Source organism: Dendropsophus ebraccatus, chromosome 1 (genome assembly GCF_027789765.1).
Source record: "Dendropsophus ebraccatus isolate aDenEbr1 chromosome 1, aDenEbr1.pat, whole genome shotgun sequence".
NCBI classification, from domain to species: domain Eukaryota; kingdom Metazoa; phylum Chordata; class Amphibia; order Anura; family Hylidae; genus Dendropsophus; species Dendropsophus ebraccatus.
Window position 1 is genome coordinate 87326708 of NC_091454.1, and position 23042 is coordinate 87349749.

The window sequence follows — 23042 nt, forward strand, 5'->3', positions numbered from 1 at the left end:
TGCTAAGCATAGACAGCACTATACTGTGCTAAGCATTATGCTCAGCGGACATTTCCTGTGGGAACAGCACATCTGTAGAAGTTGTGAAAAAGATAAGAGCAGTGGTGAGCAGGCAGCCTGGCAACTGTGTGAGTGAGTGAGACAGGTAAGTATATAGCACTGTTATATCCCCCACAGCCCCAGCAGCATCACAGATTGGTAGCTTATGCCAGACAACTCCTTTAAGCTAGCGGCAGTAAATGTTTTAAAATAAAAATAACATACCTGATATAGTAGAATAATACACTTTTTTTCTTTTTCTTTTTCTTTTTTTTTTTTGGGGGGGGGGGGGGGGGGTATGATTTCTAGTATCATCATCATCTTTTTGCTATTCTAGTGCTTTCCTAGATCAGTCCAGCAGGAAGGAAATAATGTCTATTGCTTCTCCAGAACATGATGATTTCCTTTGTTGCTTTTTAAATCTATCTATATATAATAAATATAGATTTGTATCTATAATTATTAAACGCTTGGTTTAGAGCCAGATCCGGCAGAAATTGGGTTACTCTTTACAACTATCTTGATGTTTTAATAACCTGCTGGACGGAGTGCACCTCTACCAGCTGTGGGCTGACACAGATGAGAAGAGCAGTATCATTAATCATATTGACTGCAGAGTAGTAAACCTCTGGATTATTAGTTGCTACGTTCTCCACTCTGCAGAATTTCTCTGAGGAATTGGAGTTGATTGTATTTGTTGTTCCAGTTGTAATTATTACGAGTTTGGAGCCCAGATTTATTACATTGTCATGATCTCTCTGATCAGAAATGTTGGCAAATAACATCTGTATATATGTCGGCCATCAATTTTCATTTATTGCCAATATCATGTGCTTGTTTTGTATACTTTAACTTGCTGTTATGTTCATGTTTGCTTAGAGTCTTCTGACATGCTGGATTCATTGTTTCTCGTTTGTGGAAGGAAAAAAACGTGAAAAAAACAATTCTAGGGTTAATGAAATTTACTTTTCTTTTGTAGGTCATGAAGACTTACCACATGTATCATGCAGAGAGCATCAATGCAGAATCTAAACTAAAAGAAGCCGAAAAGCAAGAGGAGAAACAAATTGGACGGTCTGTTGATCCAGTATTTCATTTACGGCTGGAAGATAAGCACCAAAGACGGAGCTCGGTAAAAAAAATCGAGAAAATGAAAGAAAAGGTAGGTGTGTGTGACTATTGTAGCCAAACATACCTAGAGCGGAGTGGTGGTCTGTAACCCAGAAAATGAGCTGTAAACAATGGGAGGGAAAGAGCGGCATGTTAGGAGGAGTTTGCTAAATGAATGTATTTGCAAAAATATCCAACTTGAGGAGCCCTTCAAGTAAACTGTTAGTTGAGATGGAAATACCCATTTAATTGATATATATTTATAACTGGAGAAGTTTTAGATTCATACATTCAATGTATGCAGTGTTTAGTGTGTGAATAGAGCCTAAGTAACTCCTCTACCATTCATTGTAACCTGCTGGGCAGCTTCTACCAGGCTTTGTTAATCTGAATAATTATTGTGTATTAATGCCTTCATGCTATAAACGTTAGTGCTGTATATAATAATTACCACTATTTCTGTCTCTAGCGGCAAGCCAAATACTCAGAGAACAAACTGAAATCCATAAAGGCACGGAACGAATATTTATTAACACTGGAGGCAACAAATGCTTCGGTATTCAAGTATTACATCCATGACCTTTCAGATTTAATTGATGTAAGTAACTGATTTATTACATCTAAATGCATTTCTTTGTAAGCTAGTTCATTCTTGTTGCGATCTGAGTGATTGCTTTAGTTGGAATTCCTTGTGACATGGATAAGGGTGATGTGGTGGATAATATGGGAATGGTTTTCTACAGATCCCTGATCTTTTTCATGCCTCAAGGAGTAGACTGATTATACTTAAAATGTGTTGTGATCACATGGCAGGAATGGCAGCCATACTTCATTTTTAGCATTAAGCAGGTTATACACATGGTTTTTGACCATGCTTGTTCATATGACTGCAATTTCATCAAACTTTCACACTCCGATCAGCCAAGCAAAAGTATTTTTACACATTATCTATGAGGCCTCCTCTGCTCATATGAGATAGGATGGAGCTGGGCACAGAGACATATTAGGAAAGATCAAACATGGTGTGAAGTGAAACTGGCTCAGTTGCCCCTAGCAAGTGAGCTGTGATTGGTTGCTGTGGGCAGTTTACACCAGTCTATATTTTATACACTGATAAATCTGCCGCTTTTAATAAACGCTTGTGGGTGGAAGCAGGAAGTCCACTTTTGCATGAAAATATGAATCCTCCGTTTTCGCCTTTTTAATTTGTTGGTCATCTGCACAAGAAGCACTACTATAGTGTGCCTGTCCTACTTGACTGTTGCAAGTTGAATTGTGTAGGAAATATCCAAGCTCTACCCATTAGAGACTATGAATGTTATTTGAAGCTTAGTACTGGTTGAATGTTGTTAGTGGTATTTTTTTTTTTTCTATTCCCCATACAGAGTGGTGCTTTTAGTGTGTATTTTATGTAATGTGGTAAACCACTTCTTTCACTACATTCTCCCACCACATCTGTTTCCTTTGTATAGAGTAGACGCTAATCATATATGTAAATGTCACCATTGTGCAGACCTTGTGGTAAGGCCCCCACCTAACCTCATGTCACATCTTAGGTCAATTTCAGGTAGCTTCATTGACTGTTACGTTAAAGACGTTTGTTATCTTTATATAAAGCCTAATGAAGTCTTTTGCAGTTTTACTATAGATTTTTTTTAATATCACGTGTTGGCAGCAAGCGGGTAAGAGCGGAAGGGGGGGGGGGAGCGAGGAAGATCGTCCGGAGCTGCGTCAGGAGCTAGTTCGTCCGGGCAGTTCATAGCAACAGCCATCAATGAGCACAAGCCCCTACAGTCAGCAGATCTTATGTTATCCAAATTACTATTTTTTGTTAATTTCTTTTCTTTTTTCTTTAAATGTAACAACAATTAAACACATGCAGAATGTAAGACTGCGCAGAATTTGAAATCTAAAGCAGATTTGCAACTGAGGGTGCTGTCCTCAAGAACCAATTTTTCTAGTGACTAATACCTCATCACATATACAGTGGTACCTTGGTTCTCAAACTGCTCGGTTTTCAAACTGCTTGGTACTCAAACTGTATTTTCAAGGAAACTTTGCTTTGGTTCTCAAACTCTTGCTCGGTTCTCAAACACTTTTTAGGGCCCCCAGTCTTGAAGTACTAAGTATTTGAACATTTTTGCGTGCGTAGATGGGTTGTACCTGGTGAGTTTAGCACTGGTGAGGCTTCACATACAGTACAGTACTGTATAAGACTGCTGGAGTGCATATACAGTACAGTAATAGTACAGGCAGTGCACCACCATCTCCCATCCTATACTGTATAAGATTGCTGGAGTGCATATACAGTACAGTATTAGTACAGTCATTGCACCACCATCTCCCATCCTGTACAGTATAAGACTGATGGAGTGCATATACAGTACAGTAATAGTACAGGCAGTGCACCACCATCTCCCATCCCGTACTGTACTGTATAAGACTGCTGAAGTGCATATACAGTACAGTAATAGTACAGGCAGTGCACCACCATCTCCCATCCTATACTGTATAAGACTGCTGAAGTGCATATACAGTACAGTAGTAGTACAGTCAGTGCACCACCATCTCCCATCCTGTACTGTATAAGATTGCTGGAGTGCATATACAGTACAGTAGTAGTACAGGCAGTGCACCACCATCTCCCATCTGTTACAGTGCTGGGATGGGGGGACTATACAGTAAAGGATGGGTGAGGAGTTGGTGACTGCTGTTCTATAATTGCTGGTTTTGTTGAATGTTTCTTGTGTATAATGTCTTGTACAGTATAGTGCTGTTCTATAATGTTCTGTACAGTATATAGTGCTGCTCTGTAATGTCCTGTACAGTATATAGTCCTGTTCTGTAATGTCCTGTACAGTATATAGTGCTGTTCTGTACTGTACTGTAGAGATTACACTGGACATATATCAATGTAATATATGTGTACTGTAGATAATTATTGGTGGGTGCTGGAACCAACTAAACACATTTATATTATTTCCTATGGGAAGACACTGCTCTGTTCTCAAACTGCTCGGTTCTCAAACTGCCTTCCGGAACCAATTAAGTTCGAGAACCAAGATACCACTGTAAAATATAAAATAGCACAAATACTTTTGTGATGGATTCGTATGGAATCTGCCAAAATAAATCTTTGCATGGGTCCATTGGAGGCATGCACAGGTAAAGTAGGGACCCATACGCATTACACAGTTTTTGTGTGGTGGTAGGTTTGTTCACACTAGCCCATAGAAAAGAACAGAAGTATGTAATTTAAGGTATACCAAACCAAAATTGATGATAATAATAAATGTCTTATTGAAATAGCAACATATCACAAATGACATAGGCCAACATCTGAAATCACATATAACACCACATGGGACCATCCTGGGTAATTAACAGTTCCCAAGACTGTGACACACAAGTGCAAGAAATCTGTCAGCTATAGGTTAAATTCTGTAAATAATGCTATTCTCCCTAGTTATATAGATGTAAAGTGCTAGTGCTGAGTACATTTATTTGTTAAGCACTTATTATTATGATTACTTTTGGTCTGGTGGGGCGGTTACTTTATTTGACATACTTCCTTTCTTTTCTATGGGCTAGATTGATATCTATGTCATTGATTTTAAGTGCACAGTCCAATTATTTGTCAAAGGTTTGTTCACACTGTGTTAAGCAGTGTCGATCAGACTTACATGTCAGGGGTAGTCCCCAACATATACTTCCAACTATGGCCGATGCCACTTGATTTAGCTGAATGGAATAGTACGGACGTCACTTACATTAATCGGACCCTGCTGGACACTCCTGTAAATGTAGCCTCGTACAGTTCTTACCTGTACTTTCTGCTTTGTTCCTGTAACAGCCATTCCCCTGCTGAATCTGTTCATTTATTTTTGGAGACTGTACACTTGTGAATGTGCTGACTGCTCATCAGCCAGTTTGGCAGGGGTAAATGAAATGTTTTTAACAGCTGGCATTCTTGAGAATGAGAAATAGCGCTGTACTATGTGTGAAACGAAAATTGAGACAAGGTGCCAAGTCTTGTCGTCTGCTTCCCCTGTGTAAAACATTTTTCCCCATAAATTGTTATAATACTATAACACTCTGGCTGTAATTCTCCACATGTTTTAGTTTTCACAGTTTGAGTGCTGTTGCTCTAAAGAATTATGCCTGTGTAATAGATATAATGCTATAAAATATGTCTTAGCTATCTGTTTAATATGTTTATTATGGATGGTTGTGGCTTACGTCACATACATGTTAAGATTTTGTTTTGTTTGTTTTTTAGTGCTGTGATCTAGGCTACCACGCAAATTTAAACCGGGCCATGAGAACCTATCTGTCTGCAGAATACAACTTGGAAACATCGCGGCATGAGGGCTTAGATATCATAGAGAATGCAGTAGATAACCTGGAACCCAGAAATGATAAGCAGAGATTCATGGAGATGTATCCAACAGCGTTCTGTCCACCAATGAAATTTGAGTTTCAGCCTCACCTGGGCGATGAGGTAATATAAAGAGGAAAAAAGGTGGATTTCATTATGACTGGTTGCAAGTTTCAAGATTTGGGCGCATACATACATTATTAATAGAGATGAGCGAACCGGGTTCGAGTCCATCTGAACCCGAACGATCGTCATTTGATTAGGGTGGCTGCTGAACTTGGATAAAGCTCTAAGGTTGTCTGGAAAAAACATGGATACCGCCAATGACTATATCCATGTTTTCCACATAGCCTTAGGGCTATGTTAAATGCTAATCAAATGCCGCACGATCGGGTTCGGATGGACTCGAGCATGCTCGAGGTTCGCTCATCTCTAATTATTAACATACAAGCTACATACTGTTAAAAAATGTCCCTGATACATGTGTACAGTTTTATACTGTGCTGTTAGTTAAAAATGACAAGGAAAGAATAAGAGAAACTCCACAAGGTCAAATATTTAGTAGCTGCATCCGACCACTTCTGGATGTTGTGGTAAAAAAAATGTGTAACAAATGCCATGAGCTACTACCGCTAAGCCCTCTAGTTCATTATTTTAGGATCATTATGAAGTCACCAGTGTCCTGCTCTGCCTTGAAAGCTTACTTTTTTCCCATCTCTTTTGTAAATGAAGGTTTGCCAAGTTAGTGCTCAGCAGCCATTACAGAGTGAACTTATACTCCGGTACCAGCAACTTCAGTCTCGACTGGCTATGCTGAAAATTGAAAATGAAGAGGTAATGTCATGTTAATATGATATTTTTACATCAAAGGAGGCCAGTACATACTCTGGGGGGGGGGGGGGGGGAGGAATCATGTACCAGACTACAAACTGCACCCACTGTTCTTATAAATAGTTATCTAAAAATATAAGATTTTTTTCTGGCTTCTATAGTACACTATAGTATTATTACTGATGATCCTGTAAGATACAGCCTCAGTCTGTCTCCTTGTGATGGGTTACTCCCTGTCATCTTTTGTAAATAGGAGGCAGGGAAGAGGCACCGTGAGACACACTAGCAGATCTACATATGTGTTCAGCAGCATACTAAACATAGAGGGACATATAGATGAACAACAAGGACAGATCTGGGTTGAGAGGGGTCAGGAGGAACTGGGGGGGGGGGGGGGGGTCACATTAGAATCAACAGTTTAACATATATGGATGCACATTAGCTGTTGGGTTAGCATTAGATTTAGAGTTGGCATAAGATAAGAAACAAAGACTAGCACATGGCCATTGCCCCAATAGTGACATGCTGATAATTTCAAAACTATGGGTTAGGGCCATATTACACAACCCAAGATTAAGAGCAAGTAAGCACCGACTTGTCAGGATAGTGCTTGCTTGTTCCTTGTTCCCCACTCGCTGTCTGTGCTATTACATGCACCCGGGGGTGGGGGGTGTAGGCCATAGAAGATAGCAGTGGTCTGCTTTTACACGGAGCGAGGGCCAGCAGACTGTTGCTACCATTATCTGCTTTTTGGTTCATGCAGGAAGAAACTGTTCTTGTCTTCTGACCCTTGCCTTTCTTTTTTTTTTTTTTTAAACGAAATTTTATTAGTGGCTTGTGTAATATTTGAACATACATATTGAAAATTCATTACATATTCACAAAGAAAGTCGCTCACAGGCAACAAAGGATTGTATGTTTACAATATCATACAGATACAATAAGCCTTTGTAATAACCTTAAAAGATATATTATCATATACAATACAACGTAGTCTTACCAAAAACATAAGTAGAAAAACAGTAATTTATAATATCACCTTAAAACATGGTATAGATGTCAGATATTCAAATATGCTACCAATAGAATGGACAGAAATGTCTTTAACAGAGAAAGGGAAAAGCTTAAGATATTTGGAGTGCTCCCAGAGTTCCCTTTTGGGCGGCCATGCAATACCAATCAGTGTCCTTAAATTGATTAATGACAGAGTCTCTCTCTTCTATAGTAAAATCATGAATTAGAAATTGTGTCCATTTGGACATAAATGGTTTTGTTGATTTTTCTTTGGTGCGCAATACATCCAAAAGTTCCCAATGAAAGATCTCCCTTAGAGCGGAGATTACCTCAGAAATGTCTGGTAGAGTATCCAGTGTCTTAATAAACATTTCAGGGAAACTAATAGAGTTAAATGAATTCCTTTAGAAGGAAGTAATTTAGGAGAGGGAGTAGTAGAGTCTATATCAATAAAATGAAAAAGATAACTAAGAGGGAGAAGTGGTATGGCATGGCCCCAAGTGGACCCTTGCCTTTCTGCATTAGCTATTATACAAAGCGATTTTCGGCCAGAATGTTGTACATTAGACTCCCAAAACTGCAATTCTTCTTTCCTCTTTTCTCAGATACGTCTTAAGATAATGAATGTTCCGCACTTAACTGTACTGGGGTATAGAGTTAATGGTCTATAATTAATTCTCTGTAGTGAATTGACAATTTGCTAGTTATTACATGTTATACATTCAGACTCATTTGCAAAGAACAATAAAAGTATTGGTGTTCTGTAATTTATGTAATGGTGGGTTCTTGGTAGTGGTGGGGAGGGGGGGGGGGGTTAATTTGGTGTTAACCTTGCACTTGTTTTAGTCAATCTAGCAAATGAAAGACCAAGCCTAATTCTTTTGTTTGGCAGTAATGATATATATCTTAGTAGTTTTTAGTGAGTCGCTTTGTCGTGTGTGTGTGTGTGTGTGTGTGTGTGTGTGTGTGTGTGTGTGTGTATATATATATATATATATATATATATATATATATATATATATATATATATATATATATATATATACACATACACATACACACACACATACACACCCTCTAATGAATGTCAAAGGATATTTTGAAGGCCAAGTGTCATGCTTTTGTGTGTAAGAAACAAACTAGTGGTAAATCACTTAAGAAACCCAACTTTGGAACCTTGTGATATTAGGGACCTGTATAAGCCTCAATTTCAGAATTGAAATAGCTTACTTTTTTAGAAGCTATAGTTCCTTCCATTTATACAAAGATGTCCTAGCAGATGCTGCCTATAATCTTCTGATAGTACCTTGAGGTCAGCCACAGGAAATCTGAATTCCTTGTAAATATGACTGGGCTGCTGTTGTAAAGTACTTGCTTGTAAAGGAATTATTAGAATGATGGATATCCATTAGAAAATTGCTGCTGAAGCGAACTAGTCAACACGTTTTTCATCTTTTCACCATTTGCAAAGCATAAGAGGCGTGCTGATGAGTTCTCCTACCGTGTCTTTGTAGAGGTAGTTGATATGATATAAAGTTTTAAAACTACCCGTATGCAAATTAGAGCTAAGTAGGCATCAGAGCAGTCTCCCTGTTATCTAGTCAAGGCTATTTGGTTTTAATCATTGCTCTGTAGGTGAAAGCCAGCATAAGCTATGGCAGTGAATTGTGACGCAGCATGCTCTTTGGCTGTCAATCATGCCTAGAGACAGCTGTGACTAAATAACAGGGAGTCTCCGCCCCAACTCCTACTTTGTATTCATTTGCATACAGTGCTGCCACTTTATTTCATCTTCCTCTTCAACATGTAAAGATGGTTATTCCATAAACACTAGCTTACTTTGCTGAATATACTGTTACTATTTGTACTGCTAGTCATCTTTCCATATATTGTATGCACTGCGCAGTAGCAATAAGATTTTGTTTTTTAGGTAAAGAAAACCACAGAAGCCACCCTCCAGACGATCCAAGATATGGTGACAATAGAAGACTATGATGTTTCAGAATGTTTTCAGCACAGCCGCTCCACCGAGTCCGTAAAATCCACAGTATCTGAGACATACTTAAGTAAGCCGAGTATTGCAAAACGAAGGGCAAACCAACAAGAGACAGAACAATTCTATTTTATGGTAAAAAAAAAAAAAGAATTAATTTGTATTTTGGATTCTTTTATTTATTTCTTTGAATATCTTCATTCAAAATGTATATGTATGAGCTAAAAAAAATACCCCAAATGTTTTCTGTGTAGAAATTCAGAGAACATCTAGAAGGAAGCAATCTCATCACAAAACTACAGGCTAAACATGACCTGCTTCAGAGGACTCTTGGGGAAGGAAAAGGTAAGCCAGGTCCTGTAGTCACATTGTGATATTGTACATATGTTTCATGCCTGGGGGTTATCAAGGGCAAAAATAGAAAAAAAAGAAAAATATATGCTTTCTTTCAGAAACCACTTTGCTCAAAACCAGTCTGTGTGTGCTATTGCAGCTATGCCCCATTGAAGTGAATGGAGCCTAGTTGTAATATTGCACACAACCCCAGGACAGGTGTAGCATTGTTCTTGTTCCACAGATTCTGGTTTTATTTTTTTTGTATTAAACTAATAACTTTGTCTGGTTTTCCTTGCTACTTGCAGCTTTCTAGCTGGCAATACTCGATAAACCTGACACTACGTTACCATTGGTGTAAGGCCTAGGAAGAGAGGCATGCACGATACATGGATTCAAAGTTGTTATTTATATATAAACATGGATTCAAAGAACACCAAAGAGAAGCACTGTGCGGTACACACACCATCTCTTCAGAACCTGTACTATGATGAAATGCACTCTCATAACCTGAAATGTGTTATGTTTGCACATCAGATGAAGGATTGGATATGATGGATTTCACCATGTCTGATCCATTCTTCTGCAGGAGATAGGCCACTACCAGTGAGTTATCTGGCAGGGGCTGTATTCTTTTTGAGAAGTGGACGTTTTTAGTGGAGATTACAGTTTGAATGAAAACCTTTTTGTGTATAACAGCCTTTAAAACGTATTTGCATGTGTGGGAAAATAGACATTTGCAATACTTGCTTTTGTGTTCATTAGTTGTTAAAAAAAAAAAAAAAACAACAACATAGATTAAAACGGAGTTAGGATATCGGGGGAAGTGTCCTGGAGGGGGTCTTCCTGGCTTCTTAATGTGTGGCTTGGCTTGATTGATTGGTGTCTCTGTTTAGAAAAAGGGAGCGCTATCAATGAAGATGAGCCAATTGGAGAAAAACCAAGGAGATAGCTTCCCAGACACTTTACCTGATGCCATGGTTACCGTTTTAGAGAGAGCATAACGTTTCAGAGTAAACCATAGTTGTTCATAACAAATGAGCTTGTTGAAATGTTGTGCTACCCATGCCTGGGGCAGCATATATCTGCTCACAAACTCCCTTTAACTGTATGACCTAACTAAAAATTGAATTCCTGACATCATCTGATGTAGTAATGTGTTCTCTGACTAATTCTCCAACTACATCAGTTAGTAATAGAGGTTAGCTCACTGTATATAAGACATGGTTTCATAGGAATTAATTACATGTTTTTGACAGCCATAGAAAAGAGAATTCTTTTGAGGTCAGTAGTGTCGACTCGTACATTATTTATCAGGCACGCAGAACTGGTTACTTCTGAGGCTTGTCTATAGACTGGTTACATTGGTGCAAGATTAAAATAAAAATCCGCCATTCATGTAGCAGGATCTTTTGCACCAGGATAAATAGTAAATATTCTCTAAACATGTCTCTTGGTTTTCTTTCAGGCTATAGGGCAGAATACTTGACTACAAGGTATGTTACTGTTTTTGTGGCTATCAAAACTACATTTTTGGGCTCTGGTATAGGATGCTGATGTTTTGGTAGAAATGGTTTAAAAGTGGTAAATAGGTCCATATTTTCTGTTCAATTGGTATTGATTAAATTGTTAATAACCCCACATAATATATACATAGGCAATGTGTACAGTGCACTAGTTTCTACATTTAAAATTTAGTTTATAGTATACCAGATAGAAATTTGTTTGGTTCTTTTAAACTATATCAGAATTGTGTGTGTGTGTGTGTGTGTGTGTGTGTGTGTGTGTATGTATGTATACATATTTATATAATGTTAATGATGTGTCGTTAGTGAATATTTCAGAGAAGATACCCAGGTGATCCTAAAGGGAAAATACTATATGCATACAACACGGTTAGCAGCTCCTAACAACTACTAAAGTGTTCTCTTACTATACTTTGTGTGCTGTTCTCCTAGGGGTATATAGGAGGAAACATTGTTTTATTTCAGCATGCGCTGCAGTGAGAGAGGCTGGAACAAATCATCTGGGCCATAACTAGTCACAACTCTCTGCCTGTCTGCATGTTCTGCAGGGATGATTGACAGGCAAAGAGGCCTATTAAAATCCTCTTACCTATCAGTCATTCCTACTGAGAGCCGTGAATAGTTACGGACTGGCTCTTCCGAAATGACTAGTTTCCCATTCCCCCCTGCAACATGCGCCACAATAAAGAATTTTTTCCTACATACCCACGTGGTGAATGGCACACAAAGTATGGTAAGATTTGGAGCTGTTAAGAGTGTTATGTGTTATAGTTGTGATTGGTTCCTTTTAAATGCCCAAAATGCAGTGGGACACTGTTCGTAGACAACACTCTAAAGCTACCATAATTAAAAAGCTAGTTTTACTTCCGGAAATATATACAGCTGGATATCATAATTTGATCAGTTATATATTAGTAATATATCATTAATTTCAATGTCTTAAATCCTAAAGATAGCTTTATGAAAATTGAGAAATGGAGGTTTGTGGATACAGATTGTTCATCAGTTACTTTTTTCGTAATCACGGTAGTGGTTTAGTTAATTTTTTTCAGCTATGTCACTTTTTGCTCATGTTCCCTTTCCCAGGCCTCCAAATGTGCCCCCTAAACCTCAGAAACAAAGGAAACCCAGACCCGTTTCTCTATATATTACTAAGTTGTTTAACGGGGATCTGGAGTCCTTCATCCAGGTACTCGCACTTGTAATGCTGAGGTCTTACCTGCACCTTTTGCTTTTAATGTAATGTCCAGGGCCTCACTGCAGCTGAGGGACGTCATTACATTCTACATTGTGGTGGGCTGTTTTTTCCCTTCTGATCAATATCCTTCCGGAGTCTACAGAGAGATGGACGTGTAACCCCTTCCTCAGTAACTCATACATTATTTTTGTCTACTGTAGACTGTGACATCTATGCAGTGAACTCTGTTACAGTGAAATGTTTAGGGCAGGAAACATTTCCTCAAAAGCCTTCCTGTTATTCTGTTATAGGGAAACAAATACAGCAGTGACTCTGATTTCATTGCACATCAACTGTTTAGCCTGTGCTTATGGTAGGCGACACATAATGTACTGCAGATATTCCAGCAAGCATGTATATTGATGATTGAAGGGGTAGTCTAATTCAGAAAACCTGTTTTCATAAACACTATTCCGAATGAGCAATGGGAGGGTTCTCTGTACAAGACTCTCATCTGTTGAGGTGGAGAACAGTTACAAAGAGTTTCCCACTCTGGAGAACCTATCTAATCCTGCATTACATGCCACATTATATGATCTGAGACCCCCCCCCCCCACCGACTACTACTGACGGATTTCACATTGCATAGAACACTGCAGCTACCCTAAATGTGAAAACACAAGAAAAACTAGGCAAATTTTTAATAAAGACCTCTAGAGGAATTGATTTTGTACTCTAAAAAGTAGAAAACTGAAAAATAGTTTAAAGGTATCTATGAGTCCCTTTGAAGGCATTTTTTAAATTCTTGCTTGCGCAGTGTTACTTTGGCATCCACAACGTACATTTTCTTTAAAGACAACGTCTTTTTGAATAGAGACTAGTCAGCTCACCTCTGTGGGTTTGCAAATCCTTTTCACTGCAGCACAAATGTAGCATTACGTGCTGACAATAGAATGTCTGTCCAGGTAGTGTATTCACTCGCAATGTCCATGAGTGCAGCTCTTTCTTCTGGATGATCAATTCCAGTCTATGGCAAAGGATCTACCAGATTTATATGTCCTATGGTCAGGAGTTGTCTTCACAAGACAATGGAGTAGATTTACTATTGCAAGTAAGAAGTATCAGATCTGTGTGTCTGACATAGGAGGCTTGACTAAAGATGTGGCACTGCACGCCAGTAAATTTGCCAGAATTTCGTTTTAAGATCCTGGCACAGTTTATGCCAGCATATTGCTGTAAACTTCGAGTCTAAGAATGTGCCAGATTTATAGAGTGTCTCGGGCTGTTTGATAAATCTGTCATTATTTTACACTGTCAGTTTTAGTAAATCTATGCCAAGGCCTTAAGGACAAATAAGTAAATAGGAACAATTGCTATGAAAACTTGCTGTCTGCTTAGAGCCTCAGCACACGAATCCTTTTGCTGTTCTGTAGAACACTGTGTCGGTATGTGTTGTATCAGAGTTCACTGCAGTCACTATAATACCACATTACACTGCACTGATGAAGGGGGTTACACCCTTCTTTCCCCTGTTCCTCCAGGAATGCTATACTATGAAATCAGTAAAACTATTCTATCTTGGATCTTCACTAGATTTATTCTCGACTTCTTCTTTTTCTGTCCTGTATCTCTAACATTGCTTTCTAGTCGGGGAAGAAGGAATTCGCACACAAGACATCAGGTATTGTGCTATTGGTGACAGTCATCTGCCTATTTTCTCATGATTTGCACCTTGCTTTGCAGTTGTCTTTTGTACAAGGGGATATTTGCACTCAGCAGAAGTATACATATGTTTTTTGGAGCATTGAAACTTACATTATACCTGCAGTATATTACAACATAAAATGCCTGACAAAACATATTTCGCATATAGCAGGTGGAAAATAAAAATCACACATATTCATGCAAGTATGGAATTCAATGAAAATAAACTATATCCAGTCTATTTCCTGGTATTGGCTTTTACTGTTACAGTGTTGAACTGAGATACATCAATCACAGTGTTCTGCTGTGGTTGTAGCCTATTACAAGTGCTATACTGTTATGCAAACTTGCACCTATATTCTAAATGCTGTGTGCAAATATTCCCCTGTCAAAGATTTCTCTATGCAGCAGATAAATCATGTCTAACCAAAGTCTGATCTATTACTAACTTTATTTTATGACATGTCTTGTCTGCTTTATGAAACCCAGTGTATTCTATGTTTGTATTCATATGTAACACACTAACGCATCAAGCAGCAATTCATTTACAGTTTTTATAAAATCTATTGCTAAGTAACTGTGATTTGTTGTCTTGTGCTAATCTTGGACTGCCGTTCATACCTGCCTTAAGATGCATTCTTAAAAAGGAATTATGGCAATTTTTTTTTTCAAATCAACTGATGTCAGAAAGTTATACAGATTTGTACTTCTATTCACAATCTTCAGTCTTTCAGTACTTATCAGCTGCTGTATGTCCAGCTGGAAGTGGTGTATTCTTTCCAGTCTGAGGCAGTGTTCTCTGCTGCCACCCTCTGCCCATGTCAGGAACTGTCCAGAGCAGGAAAGGTTTTCTATGGGGGTTTCCTACTGCTCTGAACAGTTCATGGTTTGGACATAGGTGACAGCAGAGAGCACTGTGTCAGACTGGAAAGATTACACCACTTCCTGCAGGATATACAGCAGCTGATAAGTACTGGAGGATTAGAGATTGTTAAATTGAAGTAAATTACAAATCTGTATAACTTTCTGAAACCAGTTGATTTGAAAGAAAAAAACATTCGCTAGACTATCCCTTTAACACCTTTGCTGTGATCATACACTTTGAGTGACATCTACCCTTTCATGGTTGGAACCTCCCTACATAAAAATTTGACTCTGGAGTGTAGAATAAAATGAAGTCAGCAAGTTTTCTGTGTCAGTTTCTATGTGAATCCACATTAGAATGAAAAATTGAGTGATCTGAGCAACTTCTAACAAGGCACAATTGTCGATGCTAGATTAGACATGGCCAGTGTTTTAAGAACTGCCATGCTGGTGGGGGGTTCTCATACAGTGGTGTGGAAACTATACCAAGAAGGTGTGATCAAGAAAAAAAACATCATGGAAAAGGTAATCTTGTGGATGTAAAGGCAGGCAGATGTGTACTTCTTGATAAATCTTGAAAAATCCACCAAAATGGACGAAAATTAGAGGTTAGAGCGGCACATGTAACCCCAGAACTCCAGAGGACAAAAAGAGCACAAAATTGCATTATTGAGCAGTAGAAAAACATCCAGATTTGTATTACATCATGTTGGGTGATGCCGTTTTTGTTCTTTTAACCTCTGAAGTTTTGCCTTTGTTTACCTTAGGCTGGGTTCACAGTACGTTTTTGCTATCCATTTAATGGGGAAGAAAGACCAGATTTTCCATTGACTTCCATTATAAAAAGGAATAAAACGGATCTGTGTTTTTAGCGTACACAAAAACATGGTCAGCGTTTTGATCTTTTTTTTTTTTTTTTTTTTTTTTTTTTTTGTTTTTATAATCGAAGTCGGGAAAACGGATCCAAATGGATGGCTGCACACTCATGCATTTGTTTTTTCGTCCATTTTTTTTAGCCTTTTTTTCCTCCATTAAATGGACCGAAAAAATGCAGTGGGAACCTAGCCTTAGACAGCAATGGCACTTGAACTGATTGTACACTGTTACAGCTCATCCGTGCTAAGGAACGATGACTTGTGCATCTATATACATCAGTTGAAGCGCTAGCACTGTGTTTGAATGCCAATTGCTTGACTGCGTGCCACCTGTTCCTCAAAATTATTCCAGACATCCTCATCATACCCCTTTCGTTGATGGATTGTTTACATTGTCAGGATCTCCTTACACTGGATGCTTTTCCTTGATCACACCATTCTCTGTATCCTCTGAACACCATTGCAAACGAAAACACCATTGCAAACGAAAAGGTTGGCAGTTTATGTTAAACTGGCTACAGCTTGTCTGGCACCAATGAATATACTTTTTTCATAGTACCTCAGATCGCTTGATTTTACCATTCTAATGCGCATCCGCAAACTTGTTAATCTGATTTAGTGCTCTCAAATTTCCATATAGGAAAGCTCCGATCATGAGACCATGAAGCACCTATCAGAGTGCAGATCACCGGAACAAGCTCTGTATCAAACATGAAGGGGTTACTATTAGAGATGAGCGAACCTCGAGCATGCTCGAGTCTATCCGGGAGGGAGGAGGGAGGCGGGAGGAGCGCCTGAAAAACTGGGATACAGCCTATGGCTATGGCTGTATCCCAGTTTTCCAGGCGGTCCTCCCGCTGTATCCACCCTCTCCACGGAGTCGGCAGACAGCGGGAATCAATACCGAGGGTTCGGGTTCGGACCATCCCTAATCATTGCCTTTATCATTTGTGCTAGAAAATTAGCTGTATAGATGTCCTTTGCACAGTGAGAAAGATGTGTAAGCTGCACACCTACTTTCTCGGTACTAGACATTGCACTAAACTCCGTTCTGTATTATGGCACAGATTACCTGAGATACATGATTGGAGTTTTAGTCATTAACAGCCCAGATATCTATAAATGTGTAGATAAGAGAAGCTAAAGTGTTAATCCGTCTGCTGGGTGTCAAAGATCGCCTTTTAGTCATTCCTATCACTTTATCGCTCTAGGAATCTGGGCAAATAATTCCCCTCATCGTGGAAAGCTGCATTAGATTCATAAACCTGTATGGTAAGAATCATTTCTATTCATCTTCTTCATATCCTTTAGATTATTACTGACCCATGACGTTATTAAATTTTTCTGTTTTGATTGATACTTGTAGTCACTATTATGTTGGTAATATTCTCCTTTTCAACATTGTCCTCAGGACTTCAACACCAGGGTATATTTCGAGTTTCTGGTTCCCAGGTTGAGGTGAATGATATAAAAAATGCATTTGAAAGAGGTAAGATCTTTTGATGTAATATAAATAAATAAGTTTAAAATATTATATATACAAAATAATATGCATAAAATGTACTTTTTAACATATGTAATGTAGTTTGCGCTGTATTTAGTAAGCACTGTGGTCACCTCAATGATCGCTAAGCTGACTGACCAGGGGGCAGATCCCATGTACACAGGTTTTTAGTGTAGCAGCAATGTGGATGAGATCTCATTCGGTTTGCTAATAGTGTCTGATTCTTTTAAGGCCAAATGAGGCAAACATCTCGCCGTGTAATAGGGCCAGCATCAGCCGACAACCAAGCAACCACTCAATTCTGTAAAAAAAAAAAAGTAATCCGCTGTTGGACACACATCTCTCTATGTAATAGGACACGTGTGGTCAATGGCAGATTAAAGACAAGGGCTGCACAAACATAGCTGGTGACACCATCATTGGGCAGTGTAATAGGCTCTATAAACAATCGCTTATTTAGCAGATCACTGCTCATTTACATGGCAGCTCGGGCCAAATTATATGTCCTTTAGACAGTGCAGCTTTAGACTAGACAGCCTAAAATACTTGAGATTTATTGGTGCATGCCTATTCTAAAGTTTGACCAATTGGCTTACTTTAAACAAAAATGTCACACCATACATTTGTAAATTTTTGGCACACAAAACTGCATACAAGCCAGTCCTGTTTCCTCTGAAGTCCGAAAGCATCTGTAAAAAAATATTTTCCAAAACACATAATATATGTGAAATAGTCACACTATAGTAGTATTCACGCTGCCTCGGCCCTCCTTCCAGACCCTCGAATGGCACCCACACTGTATAACCCAGCATTTAGCATTCCAGTCAAGAGTGAGTGTCTGGGAGGAGGGTAGAAGCAGCATCACTACAGGCCCCTGCAGCTCTGCCCCCATGACCAAGGTTCAGAGCTTATTTTGAAGCCGCCCAGCAGCAGACTACAGGGCACAGTGTCAGAGTGCTATTCCCTAACAGCAATAAGATACTGGGGAGGGTTTAAAAAATTGATTCAGTTCCCTTTAAGTTTATATTGTGTATTAATTGTGGATTTTCCCCTTTGTATTTACTGAGTAACTCTAAAGCTATAGTATTTTCACTTTGGATATTCTGCACCAAACTGCACCAGAAACTGCATCAGATAAACTCCAAAATCTGCATTGTTTGGTGGGGGTTTTCAGCTGTGGATTTTGATGCAAAAAAGCTGCCTGTACAACACCCTAAGGACCCTATTACACCAACAGATTATCTGACACATTTTTTTTTTTAGCCAAAGCCAAGAATGGACTATAAACAGAACAGTTATTAAGGGAAAGACTGAGATTTCTCCTATTTTCAAATCCATTCCTGGCTTTGGCTTAAGAAAATCTTTCAGATAATCTGTTGGTGTAATAGGGCCCTAAGTGTGGTCATCCCTTTACAGTGATTTAATTTGTCTATCCATTTCCCTGTAATGCTTGTAGCAAGCATAGGCCTAATACTTATTGATTTAGCAGAGCACACAACGTACAACTATTAATAGAATTTAGATATGAATGACATTTACTGTCCACATTGTTTTTGTTTCTATATATAAAGTCAGTAGATACTGATCATTTCTTAAGCCACAATCCTTCTAAAATACTCTGCTTTGAAATGCCACATTTTCTGAACTCAGTATATTACATGTGGCTTATTCTGGGGAATATTTGGATATAGACCTGACCCTGTGGTGAGAACAGCCTCTAGTTACATCCCTGGAGGTCCTTCTTGTTTTAGATTTACTGTATAATTTGCTTGCATATTATACTATTGTTAAATGTAATGCTATGTTTTCTTTTTAAAAGTATTTTTGCTATTTTTACTGGTACACTGACATTATAAGGTTTAATTATAGACAAGGAGATGTTGTAGCGCACGGTCAGATACTACAGACAAGCTTGATGGTAACCTGGTCATTATGTGCCTTTCCACAGGAGAAGACCCTTTGACTGATGACCAAAATAATCACGACATCAACTCCGTAGCTGGTGTCCTGAAGCTGTATTTCCGGGGCTTAGAAAACCCACTCTTTCCCAAGGAAAGATTTAACGATTTGATATCCTGCATCCGTAAGTCACCTTTTGTCTTCCAGAAGTTTACCCTTTCCTTGCTTCACTAAAACCCCCACCCTTCTTCCTTACCATAGCCTTACTCTATCCCAGCTAGCATTTCCTGGAAGAGGAAGAGAACAGTTAGATGTCTTAAAGGCAATTTGTCCCACATCTGCGCCACTCTGGGAAGGGAATTTAGTCATACTTGCAGCTGGGACCGCTCCCTTTTTTCAACATGATTATGTATAACTCTTTGTGTCCAACACAGCAGGAAAGCATTCCTGCAGGCATAATAGAGGCTTTTATTCACTTCAGTAATTGTCTTCTCTTTCATGTACAGATCAGGTTCAGACAGGCAGCTACAGCAGCTATGAGGCACAGCAAGCATAGGCAAAGCTTGCACTTTACTCTGATCTTTTCTAAGCTATTGGGATGAAGTGCTGCTAAGATTCTGGGGGCAGAAAATGGCAAGGACAGAGAAATAGCCTTGTACTTTATGTATGAGAAAAGCCTGATCCATTGGTTTGTCAATAACCGGACGCCATGGCCAAATAAAAATGCAGCACAGCAAACTTGAAATTACTTCATGTAAAAGCATAAAATAATCTACTGAATGTCATATTTCTGCTTTTAGCTGTCACTTCTCCCCTAAAGGCAAATACAGCAGAATGCCGTATTCTAGTTACAAAACTTAAGCTCTTCCTGAGAGCGTTGGTGTTCTTCAGCTGAATTCATGTTCATACAGGTGTGACCTAAGGTATAATATCCAGTTTCCACTTTTAGAATAGACCTTACATTTTACCTCTGTAGAAATATGCATTGCTTATGAGTTCATTCATATGGTTACTTAGAATGCAAACAGCATCATATGTTTTAGCCATGTCCGATCTCAAATCCCTCTGTTCACATTTGGCAGTAGTTATGTCACAGTAATCCCAAGGAAACCTATAGGTGCAGTTTTTCTTATGTCCTTTTTCCCTGGTATCTTTTTCCCACATAAGAAAATAACCTGAGTAGAGTGTGGACAATTGCAGTATAGTCTGAATCCAAGGGCACAAAAAAATCTGTATTAAAAGGGTTTTCTCAGCTGCCAAACTTGCCTCTTTTCATGCACCTGGCCTGTTTTTACTTTCTTCTTTGGGTGGAGATCAGGCACCTCCACAGTTATTAGCTGTTCTGGCCAGCAGCAATGTGCTCCTCTTCTCTACTGTTCTGTTCAGCTCTGCTATGCCAAGTCCCGTTTTGACAGCTCCATGGGCTGGGAGCTGTCAGTGTGAAAATGGATTACTACAGATAACATGGCCCCGCAGAGGAGATCCCGACCACCCCCCTTCAGAGCAGTGAGGGAATGAGTGTTCAGTCCTGCCACCGCTGATAAGAGAGGTGGTCGGAAACGTAGACAACTAGCTGTAAACATGACAAGACTGTTCAGAGTGCCTAGCCGGGGAGACAGAGCTAAGAATGTAAACTGAACTAAAGTTTCTTAACATTAAAATTACTTTCTGTTTTAGCTACAGTTGTTGATATGAGAATACTCTCTTAAAGTGTACCTGTTGTTCTATGTTAAAAAAAAAAAAAAGTTCACATACAGTTAGTGCTACCTCTCTGGTTGCTGTCTGTTGTTGTTCGCTGCATTCAGCTCTGGTGCCCAGATATTTCCCCACGTCACCCTATTTGGCATGAAATAGTGTTGGCAGCAAGCGGGAAACGAGGAGCAAGCGAGCACTGACCTCACAGGTTGACGCTCGCTGGCTCCCTCTCGTCACCCCGTGTAATAGGGGCTTTACACATGCCCAGGGCCAATGAGCTGCATCCTAGCCTGTATTGCTGCCCTCTCTGTGTGAAGATGCTTTTTCAGGGCAGTGAGGATGACATTACAGCATGGGATTCAATACGAATAGTAACCCCCTGGTGCTGTAGCCCCATTCCCGCCAACATGCCCTGTCCCGGGGGGGGGGGGGGGTACACTTTGCCACCTGCCGGTAAGTCCTGCCCCCCACGGTACACCTCGCCACCTGCCAGTAAGCTCTGCCACATTGTCTGCCATTACAAGTCAACCCACCACACACACACACACACCAACCTGTTTCTTCTGGTCTGTGAATGTGTTTCTGCTCTGCCACCTGCAATTCACATGCTAGGAGACAGATGTGCACTGGGCAGGGCTCTCAATCAAATGAGTGTTGCTCGGGCGCTTGCATGGGGTCGGGACTTTTTGTGTCTCAACTCTTTTTTTTCTAATTAAGAAAGAGTATAGATTTCGTCCAGTATAACAGTAATTAAAAAAATAATGAAAACCGCGCCCCCTGGTGTTAGAAAGTATAGGCTAGGTTTCAAACACATTATGGCCAAAATATTTAATTAAAGTATATTACAAGATTGTCAATAAGCCCAGGAGCTAATTAAAAAAAAAATAAGAATAACAACAGGTACTCTAGGGTGCTGTGGAATTCTGCCTGCTTCAGTGTGTGAATGGGAGCCGCGTGCGCCTCCGCTCAGAGAATTGACATGTCAGTTCTTTGAGTGGAGTGACGTGCAGAGGCCCGTGCAGCATCCCATTGACACACTGAAGCAGGCGGGATTCCACAGCGCCACTTTTACTCCATGTGAACATACCCTAACACTCAGATTTTCGATGTAGTTGGATCACCTTATTTCACTGCATTCTGTAAGTATCCCATGAGCCACTGGGTTGACTAAGCATACTGCACTGTATTGTGGAAATCCTGAGGAAATGCTGGTCTAAGTATAGCTCTGCGGAGCTCAGCAACAAACACAAACAAAGGGGCACATGTCCAAGGTACAGTTCTAGCAACATGAAAGTGATGCTGTAGTCTGATTTCATTCCATAGCAGCACTGGCCTGGAATTGATAGACTACTTTTGTTTTCCTTTTTGTATTATTATAGCCCTAGAGACTGTGGTGGCAAACTTTCAGAGCCTTCCCATTTCCTAGCAATGACAAAGCATGTGCCTCTCCTCTGAGCACAATTAATGTGGAATGTATTCTATCTTTCTGGCTGTTGTAGACATACTGAATGGGCAGTGCTGCTAACACTTACATTTGCCATGCTTGACCACATGTAATGGAATAGTCCGAGAACCTGAACAATATACTTTGACTTTTATCTGACATATGAATCTGCAAATAAAATCTTTGTTTTACTGTGAGTTTTGTCTTAAAGTGTCACTGTCATTAAACTTTTTATTGCAGAAATCAATAGTCCAGGCGATTTTAAGAAACTTTGTAATTGGGTTTATTAGCTGAAAAATGAATTTTTATCATGAAAAAGCAGTTTGAAGCTCTCCCCCCTGTCTTCATGGTTTTCCTATGGAGAGAGAAAGTAAAAGCAGCAAAACAGGACAACAAAGAGTTAATTTACATTCACATCTCAGGCTCTCTCTTCTGACAGGCACCATGGAGCTATCTGACCTCTAATTAGGGCTCTGAATAGCTCCCCCGCTGAGCAATCCTTTGTTCTGGCTCTCAGCTGCCTGCTAATCTCACTCCTTCCCCCCTCCCCCCTTCATAGACCAGACAGGATCCGACTGATGAAAGAGATGAAAAAACAGTCGAGATTTCCTGATTCTGAGCAGTGGATGACAGAAAGGAGAGGAGGGGGCGACCTG

The 23042-nt window shown here is 39.5% G+C and overlaps 1 protein-coding gene across 7 annotated transcripts in view; it reads left to right on the forward strand.

Moving 5' to 3' along the window:
- SRGAP1 (SLIT-ROBO Rho GTPase activating protein 1) overlaps positions 1-23042 on the forward strand; it is a 123026-nt gene that overhangs the window by 80433 nt on the left and 19551 nt on the right. For 4 of the 7 annotated variants that reach the window (XM_069974380.1, XM_069974390.1, XM_069974416.1 and 1 more), the window contains 11 exons: positions 1019-1201; positions 1619-1747; positions 5429-5650; positions 6260-6361; positions 9303-9500; positions 9620-9710; positions 11167-11194; positions 12311-12413; positions 17056-17116; positions 17256-17333; positions 19297-19431. In XM_069974380.1, coding sequence (XP_069830481.1) covers positions 1019-1201; positions 1619-1747; positions 5429-5650; positions 6260-6361; positions 9303-9500; positions 9620-9710; positions 11167-11194; positions 12311-12413; positions 17056-17116; positions 17256-17333; positions 19297-19431 — 1330 coding nt within the window. Of the gene's footprint in view, positions 1-1018; positions 1202-1618; positions 1748-5428; positions 5651-6259; positions 6362-9302; positions 9501-9619; positions 9711-11166; positions 11195-12310; positions 12414-14048; positions 14083-17055; positions 17117-17255; positions 17334-19296; positions 19432-23042 lie in introns of those variants that run through there. The other 3 variants (XM_069974399.1, XM_069974408.1, XM_069974434.1) reach the window with 2 other exon arrangements.